Source organism: Cynocephalus volans, chromosome 1 (genome assembly GCF_027409185.1).
Source record: "Cynocephalus volans isolate mCynVol1 chromosome 1, mCynVol1.pri, whole genome shotgun sequence".
NCBI classification, from domain to species: Eukaryota; Metazoa; Chordata; class Mammalia; order Dermoptera; family Cynocephalidae; genus Cynocephalus; species Cynocephalus volans.
Window position 1 is genome coordinate 4,462,218 of NC_084460.1, and position 16,751 is coordinate 4,478,968.

Here is a 16,751-nt window from a genome sequence, read left to right on the forward strand (position 1 = left end):
GAGCAGAAACCCCGATGGTCAGAGGAGGGGTAGCCTCTAATGAAGGAGTAGTCTGGATAACAAGAAAATAGCGTCCTGGAAATCTAGAGGAGTGAGAACTTCAAGAAGTAAGAGGTTGGCAGCAGTGTCAAACGCTGAAGAAAAATAAGGTGAATTAGAATTGAAATTTGGCAATTTAGTAGCAGGTGAATTTAGAGCAAATTCCATGAAGAGGAGGTGGAAGTTGGCCTGTACTAGGTTGAGGGATGAGGCCAGGAGGAAGACGAGAAGTGGCTTTGGAGTTGACAAAAGCAAGGAAAGGAGTTTTGATAGCTTTAGGCAGGATCATGTTGGTAGGCTGAAAGGCAAGGCCAGAGGAAAGAACTGAAGGCAGAAGAATGAAAGGGATGTTGACAAATAAGATGCCAGAGGAGAGTAAGATCCAGCACTGATGGAGGCAGTACGAAAAGACACCCCGGTAACTCTGCAGAGATAACTGCCTCCTTTCCACAGAAGGAATAAAACCAAGGCCATCCACGAAAGTGCGATGAGGTGTTGATGTGACGAAGAGCTGGAGGAGAAGTGAATGTTTGGAAAGAGGGGAGGGGGCTGGGGAGGGGTGACTGATAGACTGGTTAGGAGCAGGTCTTGATGAAGGATTTACTGAGTTGAATTGACCGCTGGTGAAAAAATAGTCTAGGATTGCAACAAGTCATAGTTGGCTTCATACAGAGCCAAAATGGATCTAGAAGAGCAGACCAGCAGAAAAAGAGGCAGGTGAAGAGATGGAGCCAGAGGGAGGGTTTGGCTGCCGAGTGAAGGGAGGCCCTGCAAAGAAAATGTTTCGAAAGGGGTTTTTTAAGTCTCTGTATGAAAACATTTCTTTATGGCTTAAACTGTGAAGTATTCCACCCCTGAACTGTCTGGTAGCTTAGTTTCAAATTACCCCTACAAAAAGCAACTGTGAACACAACCTAGTCTCCTGGAGCAATTACTTAATTGCCTTGTATCTAAGGTGACATCACGTAGACCCATGTTATTGCGTATAGGATATCCTTCACTTTGGGGATGGTGCACTTTGGGGGATGGGGTGGCTACCAGATGATAATATTCACATCTTAACAGGAATGTAAGTGCATGTGGAGCAAGACTGTTACTGAGAAACCCAGTGCCCTTGCCACAGCAGCCTTCTGGGAGCTTGACCTTCAAGTGGCAGCTATTACTGCTCTTGTGCTCAGATCTTCTTGGCATCTCTTCCTTTTTGCCTCTGGAGCTACATGGCCTTTTTTTTCAAACTGAGCCAGCCACTTCAATTTTTTGAAAAATTAAAATTGTGTTGTATTGACACATAAACAGTCCATCCAATGGGCAAAAAATATGATGTTGAGAAGTAGACCCAATTAATATTAGATATTAGGTTATTATAATAGAAGCATTTCAGGTTGGTGTGCTGAATCCTTTTTTTAGTTTTGACAAACATTTATTTTATCATGCTTGATAATTCAGCTCATCTATCTATCTGGTTTTTTTAGGTAATTATAGATTCACATGCAGTTATAAGAAATAATACAGTGATCCTATGTGCATTTTGCCCTGTTCTCCCCTGCTACCCCATTTCACTCCTTTTTGCAGCTATTGTGTCCCAATAACTCCAGATTGGGCCACAATGTTTCTGATTGACCTTGTGTTGGCTTTGTGACATTTTCTTCCCCTCTTGGGTCACGGTTGTCATATCCAGTAATCCCCTCAGCAATTAACAATAGCAGTGCCAATTTTGAATTAGTACAACTTCAATACTGCTATGTTGACTGTTCCAGAGCCTCTTAATTGGCAACCTTGCCTTGACTTTTGGAAAGGATAATTAAATATTAAATAGAGGGATCCACAATCTGAATAAGCCTAAATGTAGTATTGTCATGCAGATTTTTATAAGATTCCATTCGGCCCCAAGCTCAATAATCAGTCCAAATTGAGCTGGTGTGTGTAGTGTTCTTAGTAAAATTAAAGTGGTTCCCCACTCCAGCCCCACATTTTTTGTGTCACTCCCCAGACCAGGCCAGCACCTGATAAGCTTCTGTAGAAAATAGCTGTGCTCTCTATGCACAGACAGCTATGCAATGAACTCCTTCCCCCCAAAAACAATTTATGATGGCTGTCCGGTATGGGGAATCCAAACCCTTGACCTTGGTTTTATAACACTGTGCTCTAACAGCCGGTTAAACAGCCCGCCTGCAACTCTTCTTTCTCTATGTTCTCTGCTCATTTCCTGAAGCCTGACTACTTTGTCCTTATCTTTGGGATTCAACGTGACCAGACCCCTCCCAGCCTCTCCTCTGCCCCCTCCTCTTCAGATACATCACACCTGGTCTCCTATCCTTGTCTGCTGTGCATGGGCATCTTGAGACTGCTGCCCTGGCTGTGCGTGCACGGATCTTGCCTCAGGCTCTCTTGCTTCTCAGACCTCTTTCTGACTTCTGTGTCTGCCGCGCTTGCCTGCTCCTTGTCTCTGACCCCTTCTGTGATGCTCCATCAGTGTTGGTGTTTCCCAAATTGTGACCTGGGCTCTCTTCTCAAGTCTCCACACTCTCTCCCCAGGTGTTCTCATTCCTGTGGAGTGTACATAAAGCAAATGTATCTCACAGGGCCTGATTTTCCAAAGCCTTGCAGTTTCCGGTTTGACCTAGCTTCTTAAAAGTACATATAAAATGTTGACCTTGCAGGGGACAGGAAAATTTCCTCAGGCTAGTCTCTGTTGTAAGATAAAGAATTGTAGCATAGCAAGGTTGCTGGCTCAAAGGACAGACAGGTTACTGATTGATATGTAAAGATAATGGGAAATTGCTGTAAGAAGAGAACGCTTGCTAAAATCAAGCTTTTGTGAATCAACTTAACTTCTTGAAAATTGTATTATTAGACACCTTGCTTGTCTTACTGAATGTTACCAGCTTCTATTGTTAAACTTGTTAAACTGTACTTAGCAAAAACCCCACCTATGTTCTCTTCCTGTAACTTCCTGGTCTGGAGAATAAATGCGAGAAGAGAACCCCAATTTGGGGTTAATTTCCCAAATGGAAGGAATGCCTCTCTCTTGAGGGTTCTAGGAGATTAACCCCTTTTTGGGGCTTCTCACTGCTCAGAAGAGATGGGCTTTGAGTAATCTTTGGTGGCTCCGTCACCCAGGGGAAAAGGGTTGACAAACCCGTGGGAGGCAAAGCAACACATTCCTTTCCGTGACTCTACCTACTAATGGTGAGAATGCTGTGGGGTTTCTTTTCCTAGAGGTCTTTAAAATCAGGAGTAATCTCCTTTGAGAATAGTATGGAATTTAAGGGAAAACCAAACAAAATGCAAAATATTCAGCTGAGAAAACCAAGATAATACTGGGATCTGCAAATGTAGAGCAAAAGTGTAGCTGACCTAGGTAAGAAAAATGTTTGAGACTGATTTGAAGTCTCTGAGGTTACTTTCTAAATCCTCTGAAGGAAAATTAGGTGTGAAATGTCTCCTGAAAGGACCCAGACGACAGAATGCAAGGCTTTACCAGGCACGTCTCCCACTGGCCTGCCCTCACAGCCCTCTTCTGAGGACAAAACACCTGGTGGAAGAGCAGAATACTTGCCAAGGCAGAAGAATTGTTAGAAGCTCCAGGACAATGTAAAAGTTTAGGAAGAATTCATCACTCCACTTTCTCCAAAAGACCTTCTCTTATGCCAAATGCCTGCCCTTGCCACCCTCCATCACACACCCTGTATGTGACAGATGCAGGAGAAAGCAGGGAAATGACAGAAAGCCTCGTCCCACAGCCACATAGTGCCATCATCGTCCTCTCAAATTGCTAAACTGTGTTCACCTCCTTTCTTTGTAGCTTGGCCAGATGACAACGTTCCGTTTCAACTGATTGATGTGAATTGACTTTAGATCCATCTCCTTCACTTGGCACCTTAGTATTCATGTAGGAATGAGACAGCTGAGAGGGCGGGAGTCGTTTTTGTCCTTACCCTAACCTTTCCCAGCCCTGACAAGGCTCAGTTTTAATGGGATTTGCTGCCTGCCGAGGGCGCTGAGGGTATAAGAGCCATGTTGCTCTTTAATTTTCCCTCTCCAGGGCCAAGTTAAATTCCAGAGAACCACATACAGTGGAGATTTTTGTTTTCTTTCTTCCATCCCCAGTCCGGGTGGCGGCAGAGCTCAAAGAGTAGTCTGTTCTGGGCCAAAGACGGCGTCTGCCTCTCTCCAAAACCAGCACCGATCAAATCCCAAGCAGCCGGTCCTTAGATAACGTGGCCGAGAAACCTGAAACCAACGGCTCTGCCTCTCATCAGTGCCCAGCATCACCGTCTGGAAACTGAGACGTGCTACTGAGATGCCACAGGGATTGAGTGTTAAGTGGCATGGCTGGGGTTCTCTCATCAGAGTTTACAGCCTGGACCTATGAACTTAGACAAAGAAGGTTTTCATAAAGTCTGTCTGCGGCTTGAGCCCTTGAGCTGTTTTGTGGCACTCTGCACATGTACTGGGCTTTAGGACCATTGTTCTTCTCTAGCAAAGCCATAAGGTAGGTTAACACAGCTGTGCGGTCCGCTCGCCTGGTTTTCTACAGCATTCCTGGCAGGTGCACAGATTCAATTGTGTTGCAGGCAAGGGAAGGAACACCCATACCCGATTTCTGTTTTATTAGGGGAAGGCATCCCCAGATAACTGAGCTTTAGAGGAGACCGAGCTTCATATGAATAGCAAGTAAGGACATTCACCATTATTACAGAATGTTTATTGAATGACTTCTGGGCTGAATGCTATAAGAGGGCAGAGTGCAGAATGTAGGAAAGATGTGGTCGTTGACACGCCCTGTTAGGGGTTAGAGAAACTGTGAAGTCAGGAGGGGGAGATGCTTATGGAAGAGTTTCTTTCTCCAGGATGAAAGAATAGAGGTAGGAAATACAGCTTTGCTCAGAGGCCTAGTGACCCTACAGCCTATTCTGAAAATGCTGAGAACACCCTCAGGGCTGCAGAAGGTGGTGTCAGAGAGATAAGGCATGCAAGAGAGCTGCCCCCGAGCCTGCCATCTGTGCAGCCTCCCAAAGGGTGTGTACATCTACCTGTATGTATTCAAACTTGTCCTGCTAGATGTGTCCTCGGGAGAAGAGAAGGAAGTACCAAGGCCCCACTCAGAGTTATGGGCACTACCCTGGAGCCATGGCAAGCCACACAGCTTATAGCCACTGAATATATGCTAGGACTTGGGAGTCGGGAAGAAGCTACTCAGAGCTGCAGGTCATTACTCCTCAGCTTAAGCTACACAGCCCCTCAGAATTATCTGTAGTAGCAGATTGCAGGATGCAGACAGGAGAGAATGTCGTTCTAGTGGGGGTCAGTGGTCAGAGAGACAGCAGGTCAGCACCACCTTATGAGCAAAGCAGAGTGCTGTTCACACTGTCTCCTTGTGGGTTTCCCAGCAACAAAGCAAACCTGACTGGAGGGAAATAATTGATATTATGCAGTTGAAAAGCCTGAACAAGTCAAAGTGAATTTTTTGACTTGGATAATTGTCTCTTGACTTGCTGGGGAATCCTCTTCCCTGAGAGAGGAAGGCAGGAAGAGTGGTTGTAATCATTTGGAGGCATTTACACTGCAGACTGGAAAGGGAAGCAGGACCCAGCAGTAGATGCCAGACTTAGAACTTCGAAGCACATGGTTCTGGTTTGGGTCATCCCTCACCGTTTGTGGAGGACTGTACCAACAACTCACCCCTTTGAGTGTGATGAAGTCATAAGTTCTCAGGGTGTGAATTGCCTGTGATCTTCCCTAGCCAGTGAGCTTTATTTTCACCCTCATTGTGACCTGTCTGCCCTCTCTTCATCTTTTCTTTGATTCCCTTTATTTGATTCTTTGGACTCTCTACAATGCAATCTTGCACATATTCTTCTATAGGGGTGGTAAATATTCATCTGGTTCTCAGTCTAGTATGCAGAATTATGTAGGAGCATAGATGAAGAAACTGCGGCTTGGGGCTCTGCCAGAGCTCCTGCCATTTTTTCCATCATCCAGATGGAAGAGCCCAAGTGTACTGGAAAGTGAGAGAAGGAGCCAATAAGAAGCCTTCAGTGAAGGCTTCCACCCTTTTCCGGGACTGGCCTCCATAGGAGCAAACTCTGCAGAAAGATGGACTTGTGGAAGGAAGGATATGAAAAAAAGATATCTTCAGTTAAGAGCAGAGCAGGCAGCATTGATGGGGAGGAAGGGAAGCATGAGAAGAGCTGTCATGTGGCTGAGTGAGTTATGGATGTGCTGAAAGTGAGCTCAGAGTTTCCAGGGTGAATGCATTTCTCCAGAGGAACTTCCAGGGAAGCAACATGTGCAAAAGGAAAAAAGCACTGGACCTGAAGTTAGAAAGCCCGAGTTTGAGTCCCATTTAAGATATGGCTCATCTACATGACCTCAGGCAAGTTATTTAACCTCTCTGAGCCTATTTCCTTATCTGTAACATGGAGTCACTGAGATCTATAGCTTCTGGCATAACTGATTTGCACAAATTGCAAGAGAAAACAAATAAATGCTGCCAAGATGACCAAGGCACTTGCAGAACATGTCTCATAGATAGCTCCAGCTCTGTTCTTTTCCCTCTTAGGAATTGTCTCAAAGTGAAGGAAATCATGCTGGGTTTTTTGTTTTGTTTTGGGTTTTTGTTTTGTTTTGTTTTTGCTGGCCATATGGGGAACCGAACACTTGACCTGGGTAAAGTGAAGGAAATCAGTCCACCAATGTCTCAGACTAAGATTTGGCTTCATGATGGCCCCAGAGACCATCACCAGAATTTCTACCACCAAGATATCTCTGTAAAATGCATTTGATGGCAGAGAAGCCCCTGAAGTAAAGAGAAGGGGAAGAATGAGGAGGTACAAATACAAGCAGAAGGGCAGGCCAGAGAAGGAGGAGGTCTCTGGGTACAATGGAAAGAGGACCAGCAGATCTGGTTCTGGCTCTGATCCTGTCACTTACTGGTCATGTGAACTTGGTGCAGGACACCTTGAAGAAGAAACTGAAGCTTGTGAAGCTTGGCTGTAAGTAGAGGGGATTACCTCCTCTGCTATGTTCATAGGGTTGTGAAAGATAAAACACACGTGACATAGATGTTAAAATGCTCTATAAGCTCAAAGGTGCCACCTTATTATGTAGTTGTCAGGTTTTAGGAAATGGGAAGGGTGGCACAGGGGTCACAGGAGTTACTTAGTAACTTTTGACATCCCCATAGATTAGAGTAAGAATTGCTTTGGACACAGCAGTTCTGCTATCATTTCTACAAGTCAGTGGACACCTTTCCCTTCTGAATTCTCTACCAGCCGGAATCTTCTCATTTCTGTGCTAAGCTTGGCCCATTTTAGAAAGCTTAGATTGATTACTCTTTCAAAGCCTCTGTAATTTGGGAGAAAAACGTTGGTGATTTGACTCTGACATCTTTGCCAAGCCAAAACTCAGAGCCCTTCCCATCAGTATTACAGGTGATATAATGGAAACTCATCAAATTCATTACTTCCGTGAGTCATCTTCCTTTCAGTTGCAATCTGTGCAATGTAACCTTGAGCCATTTGGGGTCAGGTGCTGTGGCTGAAGTGGGAAGGCAAAAAGACGTAAAGACTGTCAGAGATCTAGTGAGTATCCAGTTAAATTGATATGACAATGAATAGACATTGGTGACAATATATTATGCCACCAAAATTTGCCACTGTGAATACCTCAATCCATATACTCAGCTTTGGACCTCGATTGGTAAAAAAATTGGGGTCCCAAAGTCCAAACCCTCCCCTGCTGTGATATCAATAGGAATCAAAAAGGGGTGTGGAGCAAACAACATGTGAATGTGAGGGTGTCTCAGTGCTGCGGCAGCCACAGCAGGAAAGAGAGCAAGCAGATTCAGAGAATTTCCTGGCCTCCTTGTCTCAGAGTCAAAGAAATCTGTCCATCCATGTACCCTCCCACCATAAGCAGGGAAATTAATGATCTGCTCAATGTGTAAGAACAGAGTACGGTTAGAGCCTGGTGTTATAACACCAAGGCCAAGAGTTTCGAGCCCAGTACCAGCCAGCCACTAAAAAAAAAAGACAAGGGCCGGCCCGTGGCTCACTTGGGAGAGTGTGGGGCTGATAACACCAAGGCCACGGGTTCAGATCCCTATATAGGGATGGCTGGTTAGCTCACTTGGGAGAGCGTGGTGCTGATAACACAAAGTCAAGAGTTAATATCCCCTTACCGGTCATCTTTACAAAAAAAAAAAAAAAGAGTAGAAATTAAAAGAGGAGGACAAAATTGAGAGGTGCAAGGTGATCTCTTTTCTGAATTTCTTTGGAATCTACTGTTAGGACCAGAAACTTAGCCTTTCAAGTGTCAGATTTCTTTTTCCACAAAATATCTTTTCTCCTTGCCTAAACAGCCTGCTCCCTGTTTTAATCTCTTCCAGGCCCCACAGAATAGCTACTTTGAGCACTTGGTTGAAGGAAGTGATTGCATGAGTTCTCTCAGGACGCCCAGTCTTATTTTTTTTTCCATGGCTGGCTGATACGCAGATCCGAATCTGTGACCTTGGTGTTATAAGCCTGCACTCTAAGCACCTGAGCTAGCCTGCCAGCCTCCAGGAGGCCCAGCCTTGAAGAGAGAATAGTGGTGTGGCTGCCACCTGTTTCCTTGACCAAGTGCTGAAAGTGACTCTGCCTGACATCCAAAAAGGTCTCCCCCAATGAGAGAGGGACTCTATTTAAGGGACCCTGGTCACTTCCCACTTGACTCAGTCAAGCTTGCATACCGTGGCTGCTTCTGTCTTGGACTTTTGGAAAGAAAGAAGAACATGGGGAGTGCAGAAATCTGTGGCTTTGGAACTTCACAGACATTTCCCAGGGGCTACTATTAGAGAATTGTCCTTCAGATTCACCTTCTGCTAAAGAACTACAGTGAGAGTCCTGGGAGATGTTTGCTCAAAGTGCGACCCTCATCCTCAAACACTACAAAATGGTTGTTGCGCTACATACTGGAAATGCAAAGTTCCCATTTTCGAAGACTTACAGTGAAACTGAGAAAACAAGACTCTCAATCAAAGTAAGTCTCAACAGATCAGATGGTGAGACAGATGGCAAATTCTACTAAAGCTCCAAGGAGGAAGGTGTTCCTCAGAACTGGGCTGGTCCAAGAAAGCTTTACAGAGCCTGAAATCGACCTTGGAGAAAGGGTCAAACTTGACCAACTAGAGAAGAAAACGTGTTGAAGGGCAGTGAACAGGTTTCATATGGTCACATAAAGCCCAGAAAAGGTTTTGGAAAGTCTTGAATTCTGGGTTTGCAGTTTACATTTAAATCAGTAAGCACTGGGAAGCCACTAAGTGTTTTGGAGCAGGTGTGTGGGTGCATAACAGAATTTTACAAAGACCAGTGACTGGTGGTGAAGAGGGTGGCTAGGTTGAGGGGGAGGAGCTTGGGAGCTGGGGGGCTAGTTATGAAAACTTACAACAGTCCAGGAGAGACTGATGGACGATTGAACATCCAACCAAGTGGCGGCAGAGAGAAGGGAAGCACAGCACTGAGTTCTGCGAACCTGTCTTGGAACAGTGTTTGCGTGACATTCACTTGATTTTGAAAGTCCAGGAACACTTTTGACCCTTTACTTTCTCCATAGTCTCCTGACCTTTTTCCCCAGGAGAGAGACTGGAAAAAGAGAATTGCACAGTTACCTGCTCACTGACCTTGGGCAGTTCACTCTGCCCCACTGGACCTTAATTATCTCATTTATTTATTTGTTTATTTAGGCGGCTGGCCGGTGACCCTTGACCTTGGCATTATCTCGTTTAAATCAGATAATAATGCTTTACCTGTTTGAAGGCAGAGAACTGGAATACAGATCACCTTGGTGATTTTTTTTTTGGTGGCTGGCCAGTACAAGGGTATGGGGATCCAAACCTTTGACCTTGGTGTTATCAGCGCCAAGCCCACTCAAGTGAGCTAACCAGCCAGCCCAGTGATTTTTCAAAAAAAATGTTTTTTCTTTTTTTTCCAGTTGATCTTTTAACTCTGAGTGTTTCTTTTTCTTTTTCTTTTCTTTTAAGTTCTACTGCAGTGCTTTTCTTTCTTTCCCTCCCTCCTTCCCTTCCTTCCTTCCTTTTCTTTTCTTTTTTTCGGTTTTTAATTATTTTTTGGAACACTCCAACACCCTCACTCAACAGCTGGGCTTCTTTCTCCCTGTGGCCCTTCAGAGACGTCGTTGAGCGTGGGAAGGAAGGGTCCTTAAATCTGACCTGGAAGACGAAGCTATGGCTGAATTAAGTGTCCATTGCCTCCCAACTAGTATCATGTCTACTCTAATTTCCTCAAGTAGGGAGTGTGGTCGTTGCAGGTGACGAGTCTCCGCAGCTAAAGCCTTGGGCGTCACCCCAACCATGAACCAGCCTCTACTCGCTTCAGCTTGGGAGCAACACTGTCAAGTGCCAAGGCGGTGACTCGATTTCCCTCAGTCACGCAGAGGACAGATCAGGAGTCGCCCCCTCCGCCGCCCCACACATCCACCGGCCAGTTCTCCGGCCAGGTGTCCTACTACCCCAGGGTGGCCAGTAGGCGCTCTCCCCCTGCCTCGGCGTCTCGGGGGCGGAGCCCACCTGTGTCCCGGGGGCGGGGCCGGGCGGAGGCGGGACAGGTGGGGTGTGCCCGGGAAAAGAGCCCGAGCTGGAGCAGCAGAGGCAGGCGGGCGGGCGGGCACCTAGGGAAGCCTCCTTCTGGGCAGCGTGTGCGAGCGAGCGAGCGAGAAGGGAGGGAGGGAGGCGGCGAGCCTGCGGCCACGAGAGGCGTGGAGAGGCGAGCCGAGCGCGGAGGACACTCGGGGAGGAGGAGCCGGGCTCTGCTCCTGGAGAGACCTGCGACGCGCCGCGCAGCCGGAGGGACCCTGGCGCGCGGAGCATGAGCCGGCGCCCCGCTGGAGAGCGGCGGCGGGACACGGCCTCGGCGCAGCCCTGAGGCGCGGGGCTGGGCGGGGAGCAGCCCGCGCTGGCGGTCGCCACCTCGGCGCCGCGCCATGGGGAGCCCCCGGGCCGCGCTGCTCCTGCTGCTGCTGCGCCCGGTCAAGCTGCTGCGGAGGCGCTTCCGGCTGCTGCTGGCGCTCGTCCTGGTGTCCGTGGGGCTGTGGACTCTGTATCTAGAGCTGGTGGCGTCGGCCCAGGTCGGCGGGAACCCTCTAAACCGGAGTAAGTAGCGCCGGGGTCGGCGGAGCGCGCGGAGCTGGGAGGGGCGGCGCCGGGGGCCCGCGCTGGGGGACGGGGACCCGCCTCCCATCCTCACACCCGGTTGCCAACTCGTTTTCCTCTCCAGGTGCCCGGCGCCGCCTCGCGCCTGCTCGCGGGGAGAGGCGGGTGGGGGAGCGGCGGGGCCCGAGCGCCGGGTGCCCGAGCCGGGGCCTGCCGCCGGGCCATGCGGGAGCGGGCACCCGAGGGGGTCCTCGCTTCTCTCCAGGGAGAGGCTCTCCGCACGCCCCGCAGACATGCTGGCGGAGGCTTGGGGCGGCTCCCCGGGAAGAGGAGCGCGCGGTCGGCGCGCGGGCTTGGGGTTTGCGTCTGGGATGCGCTCGGGCGTCCGCACCGAGGCCGCGCGCTCCGGGCGGCGCGGCCCAAACTTTGCCCGCCGCCCTCTCTTTGGCTCGCTCGGTCTCCTCTCCTGCTCCGTCTTCTGGGTTCTTTCTAAGCAGTACGCCGAGAGCCACCTCTCCTGCCCACTTCCCTTACGCCTCTCCCTCCGAGTCTCCCACCTCCTCGCTGCGCCGTCCCCTCTTCTGGTCCTGGCCACCTCCCTCCTGTTAATTTTCCGAAGCCCTCCTTGCGAATCCTGCGGAATCTCCCAACTCCCCAGACCAAGGAGGCCGTGCGCAGCGCAGCGGACTGGGCGCTGGGTAGATTCCTCCTCCCGTTTTTAAAAACGTAGCCCGAACCACTTAGTATTTCTGTGCCTGCCTCCTCCTAGGAAGATGGGAGGCAGCGGTCTCTTTCCCTTTTTACGTCAATAGGCATGGCCGTGCGAGGTGACTTTCAATGTGCTATTCATGGCCTAACAAATGAAAAATCTGACGGTGTCAGGGACTGGAGAAGGTCAATGTACTTGCCGGTAAAGGAGTGGAGAAACTCCCAGAACTGCCAGGTGCCCTACCCAAGCCTGAGGGGCAGCGGTTCAAAGTACAAGCACATGGTCTTCCACACCCCCCTGTCAGGAAACTCCGAGAAAACGGCCAATTACATTGCTGGTGAGAAGAGGCTCTGACATGTACTTGTGTCAAGTCTTCTACCCTGACTTGGGTGTGGCACTTTGCCTCCTGTGGCCAAAGAGAGGGAATTACTAGGGACAGTAACTGCGCTGGATCAGATTAGAGATGTATATTTATGGCTTAACCTCACTCTGGCAGTGGAAATAATTCTGGCTGGGAGTTGGGAGACTGGCTGTGCCACTAACTAGCTGGGGAATCAAGGGAAAAAGACAGCTTTTCAGGTAAAATGAGGAATTTGGTCTAAATGATCTCCAAGCTCCTTTTCAACACGGACACCAAGATTATATGATCTCCGCCACTGCAGCATTTCCAGGGCCAGAGAGCTCAGCATAGCAGGAGAAAGTGGTGCTCAGCTGCGGTTCCACAGCTCTCCGTGGGGGAGGTCTTCCTCAAGCCTGCCCTCCCAGAGCCAGGGCTTCCCTCCCCTGCGCCTTGTTGCTCCTTCTGAAAGACCTATGGAGTGAATCTATTCTTCCACACCACGGCCACTCGGATAGTCCCAAGTGGATGAGCTCATTTGGCGTGTGTACAGGTGGGAGTCCTGGGAGGGATCTCCCTTCTCTCCCTGGGACGCCTCTTCCCAATGTAGCCACCATTTTGTTAATGTGATAGGTATTGGGATCCTGTGCACAAATTAAAGAGAGAGAGGAAAGCAGTTGCTTTTGTGACCCAGAATCAGTGACCTCCTTTCTTCCCCCTAACCACTTTTCCTTTACCTCAAGTGTGCTTTCTCCTCAAAGGCCTGGAACCAGGTTGCCACAATAATAATCTCACACTCTGTCTCCGGTTGGCTGTCTCATCCTGAGCCATCAATTCTTGGATCCATTGGGTTCCCCTCCTGGATTAGTCTTAACTCTCTGACTGTGCTTCTTATTCTTTGTTTCCTTTTCCAAACCAAACCTTGTCCAGAAAAATGTTCCCAGCTTCCTATTCCAGAATCGGCTTTCTGTTTCCCTAACCATGACTGTTAACAAGAGGCTAAGCCTGGGCACCGATGGATCACCGTTTCCTCCTCTCCTCCTCCTGGAACCCTGAAACTCATCTGTTGTGCAGGGTTGCCTTTCATGCTGGGCTTTCCTGTTGTATTCTTCTCTTTCCTTGATCTCCTTGTGGAGTGAGATTTAGACAGTGGCTGTGGTTTCTGGCTCCTTGTCTCCCATGCTTTTCTGTTTTTAAGAAGCCCAGATATCTTGCATCGGAGTTCCCTCTTGTACTATATATAGGTCTTACTCCCCGCTCAGAGCTTTTGCTCTGGAGGGAGAGCTTAGGAGGAGGAATTAGGAAAGGAGAGGTAGACGGGATTGCTAGCATTCCCTCCTCCACACTGTGACATACTAACAGCAGCCAGGGTGGTAAAATTGCCCCTCCCAGCACTGTACCCAGGGCCTTGACCACAGCAACCAGAGCCCCGTCTCGGCTCTGGTTTCCAGCCAGCCAGCCTGCCCCTCTCTAGCAGTCCCAGTCCCTGCCAACTTACCCATCAACTTTCCTGTCATCTGCAAGGCCAGCCTCCCTTCCCAAGAGTCTTTCATTTGCCTGTCCCTGTGTGACTGATGCACTGGTCTGATACTGGAAGAAGTGTATGGAGAGATGGCAGTCGCAAACTCCAGGGTGCTAAAGTAATGACAGGGAGCATGCTTCCTGCTTCCTCTCCATGAAATAACTCAGTACTTTAAGATGTGGATGATGTGCAATTTGGGCTCCATATGTAGAAAAGATATGGCCACATTGGAATAGCTTCAGAGAAAAACAACCAAAATCAGTAACGAGTTGAAAATGGATCCCTTGGACAAAAGAATTAGGGCTGTTTGCTCACTCACGTACACAAATATTTATTTAGTGCATACCTTAAGTAAGGCATTGTGGTAGGTCATTTAGATATAATGACTAGGATATAGTTTCTGCCTTCAATAGCTTTCTATCTAGGAGGAGAGCTAGGGTGCTTATATAAAAATAATTATAATATAAAACAGTCGTTAAGTTTTACAAATGTAAAACCTAGACGTTGCTGTGAAATAGGCCACAAATCTTTCAACTAGTATTTTGTGGAAGTGGTGGCATTTTGGGAGATCTTGAGGGGTTGGTAAGGATTTTGATGGATACAGAAAGAGAAGGCTATTCCAGACAGAAAGAGCAGTACAAACAAAGACCAGGAGTTGGGGAAAATTTAGTGTTTGGGAATATTGAGCAGCTGGGTTTGGTGAAACAGAGGGTAGAAAGGAGAATATAGGTCTAGGCCATACCACCCTGAACACACCCAATCTCATCTCATCTTGGATGTGAGGGCGATCTGGCTGCGACATCTGTCACCCCATTGATCGTCAGGGTTGATTCGGCTGATCTGGCTGGCTAGGCGGGTGTCCCCTTCCTCCCTCACCGCTCCATGTGCGTCCCTCCCGAAGCTGCGCGCTCGGTCGAAGAGGACGACCTTCCCCGCTAGAGGAGAGGACCGTTCTTCGGTCAAGGGTATACGAGTAGCTGCGCTCCCCTGCTAGAACCTCCAAACAAGCTCTCAATCTCATCTCATCTTGGAACCTAAGCAGGGTTAAGCTTGGTCAGTACTTAGATGGGAGAATATAGGATGGTGCTATATTATGAGACTTTGTATAACAGCCTTGAAGAGTGGCATTTATTCAGTAGATAGCAGAAAGTGGTTGAAAGTTTTGAAATACAGTAGCATTGTAGAATGGAACGAGCAAGGGTAATAGCAAAGCAATTTAAACATACTTTTGGTATGGAATGCTGGTGCTGGTACAGGGTCCTGAAAGTTCCTTGCTGTGCCTTACATTAACCTTTTAGCTGCTGGGTCATGAAGCTGTCCTGGGGAGGTGTCAGGATGGTAGTGTGGCACTGAGAGGCAGTCACTATATATCGACACATAAAAAAGCATTTCACTGTTCTGTTTTTAAAGATTTTTTGAGAGGTGGCTGGCTGGTATGGGGATCTGAACCCTTGACCTTGTATTACAATACCATCCTCTCACCAACTGAGCTAACTGACCAAACTGACCAGCCTGCATTTCAGTATTTTAATAACTGGTACAGTTACACTGGTGTGTACTGGCTGAAAAGGAGCCCTGGGAACAGAGGTTAAAGATAATCCATTTGGGCATTTTTTTAACAAGTTATACCCATTTGTTCAGATTGGATTAGCAAAGGTTCTCCTTAAGGCAGAAGGTCTGGACTAAAATGATTTTTAAGTTCTTTGCTCTCTAATTGAAGTACTGCTGGGACCAACTTGGTGCCAGGGCCAAAAGATGACATTTGGGCACAAAGCCAGGACAGAAAGATAGCATGTGCTGGCCTCTTGCTAGATGTCCCAAGGCTGGATCCGGCATGTCCCCATTTAAGCACCAAGTTTACCTGTTGGATCCCAAAGTGTTCTCAAGCTCAGGAACTTTTGCCACCTTACGTCTATACCACATCTTTCTGGTTGCCCTTGTGATTGCTGAGTGACTTGTGTGGGCTGAGGGAGGCACACCACAGATGTCAGGCAGGCACTTCAGCTCCCAGTCACCACAGCCATTCTGATTTGGGACATACAACCTTCAGTAACAGAGGTAACTGAGGGCAGAGCAGTAATCTGAGATGCAGGCAGGGAGGAGAAAGCAGATGAGGCAGATGTGTGGGCAGAGGAGGGGTAGTGTGTGGCTCAGAGTTGACAGTCAGGACAGAGGCCAGCATAGCCACCCCATGTGCTGCTGTGGGCTGGGGCCGTGTCACAGGCTGCGCTGGCTAGGCAGCCTCTTTTTCCCGTGGAGGTTCTGGTTTCTTTTCTCGTGTCCTACTTACCTCTCATTCTAGTCACCCGGCTGCTGCTGCGTGCCTTCAAATCAGTACTCAGTTCTGGGCACGTACTATGCACTCAGATAAGTGCCTTCTGGTCATGAAGGGTCAGCTCTGTATTTCCAAGCACCTGATATTTTCCACTGGCAGATATTCTGTTTATCAGTGACTGTTTTAAGAATAGAACTTAATTCTTGTTCCTTGTACCTTCATACATATAGACAACAATAACCTTTGAATACAAATGCAAAAGATAAGAGTTAAGCCATCAGTGCTTTTCATTATAAGTGTGTTTCCTTTGGGCCTAGCACTGTTTGTACCAGGAACGCAGTGTTTGATAATAGCAGACCTTGCCCATATTTGGCATTTCTCCTTTTCCTGGTCTCTTCAGTTCCTGTTCTGATATGGTCAGCAGAATCTCAGCAACACATTTGCCATCTTTATCTTGCCCACCCCACAGGGTCCTTCAGTCTAACTTGAGGTCCCACTCCTCTGCTCGGTGGTGTTGGGGGTGCCTGCCCGTCCCTACTCTGGTTCAGCCCTGGTGGTTGTAACTGCTTTGCAGTACAAGGTCTTCTGAAACACCACTTCTGTGCTGGTTTCAGGAGAGGCTGGTAGGTGCCCTGCAGTGATTTTCCAGGCCATGGAGCCTGGTCTTGCCCTCTAGTGCCAAGCTTTATGGAGCAAACAGAGCAGCCGCCATAGCAG

General features: G+C 48.3%; 1 protein-coding gene across 1 annotated transcript in view; it reads left to right on the forward strand.

The window, feature by feature from the left end:
• The first annotated feature begins 11,022 nt into the window (after positions 1 to 11,022).
• B4GALNT3 (beta-1,4-N-acetyl-galactosaminyltransferase 3) overlaps positions 11,023 to 16,751 on the forward strand; it is an 87,990-nt gene continuing 82,261 nt past the window's right edge. Inside the window, exon 1 of the mRNA XM_063113999.1 lies at positions 11,023 to 11,191. Within this exon, the coding sequence (XP_062970069.1) occupies positions 11,023 to 11,191 (169 nt within the window). The remainder of the gene's footprint in view (positions 11,192 to 16,751) is intronic.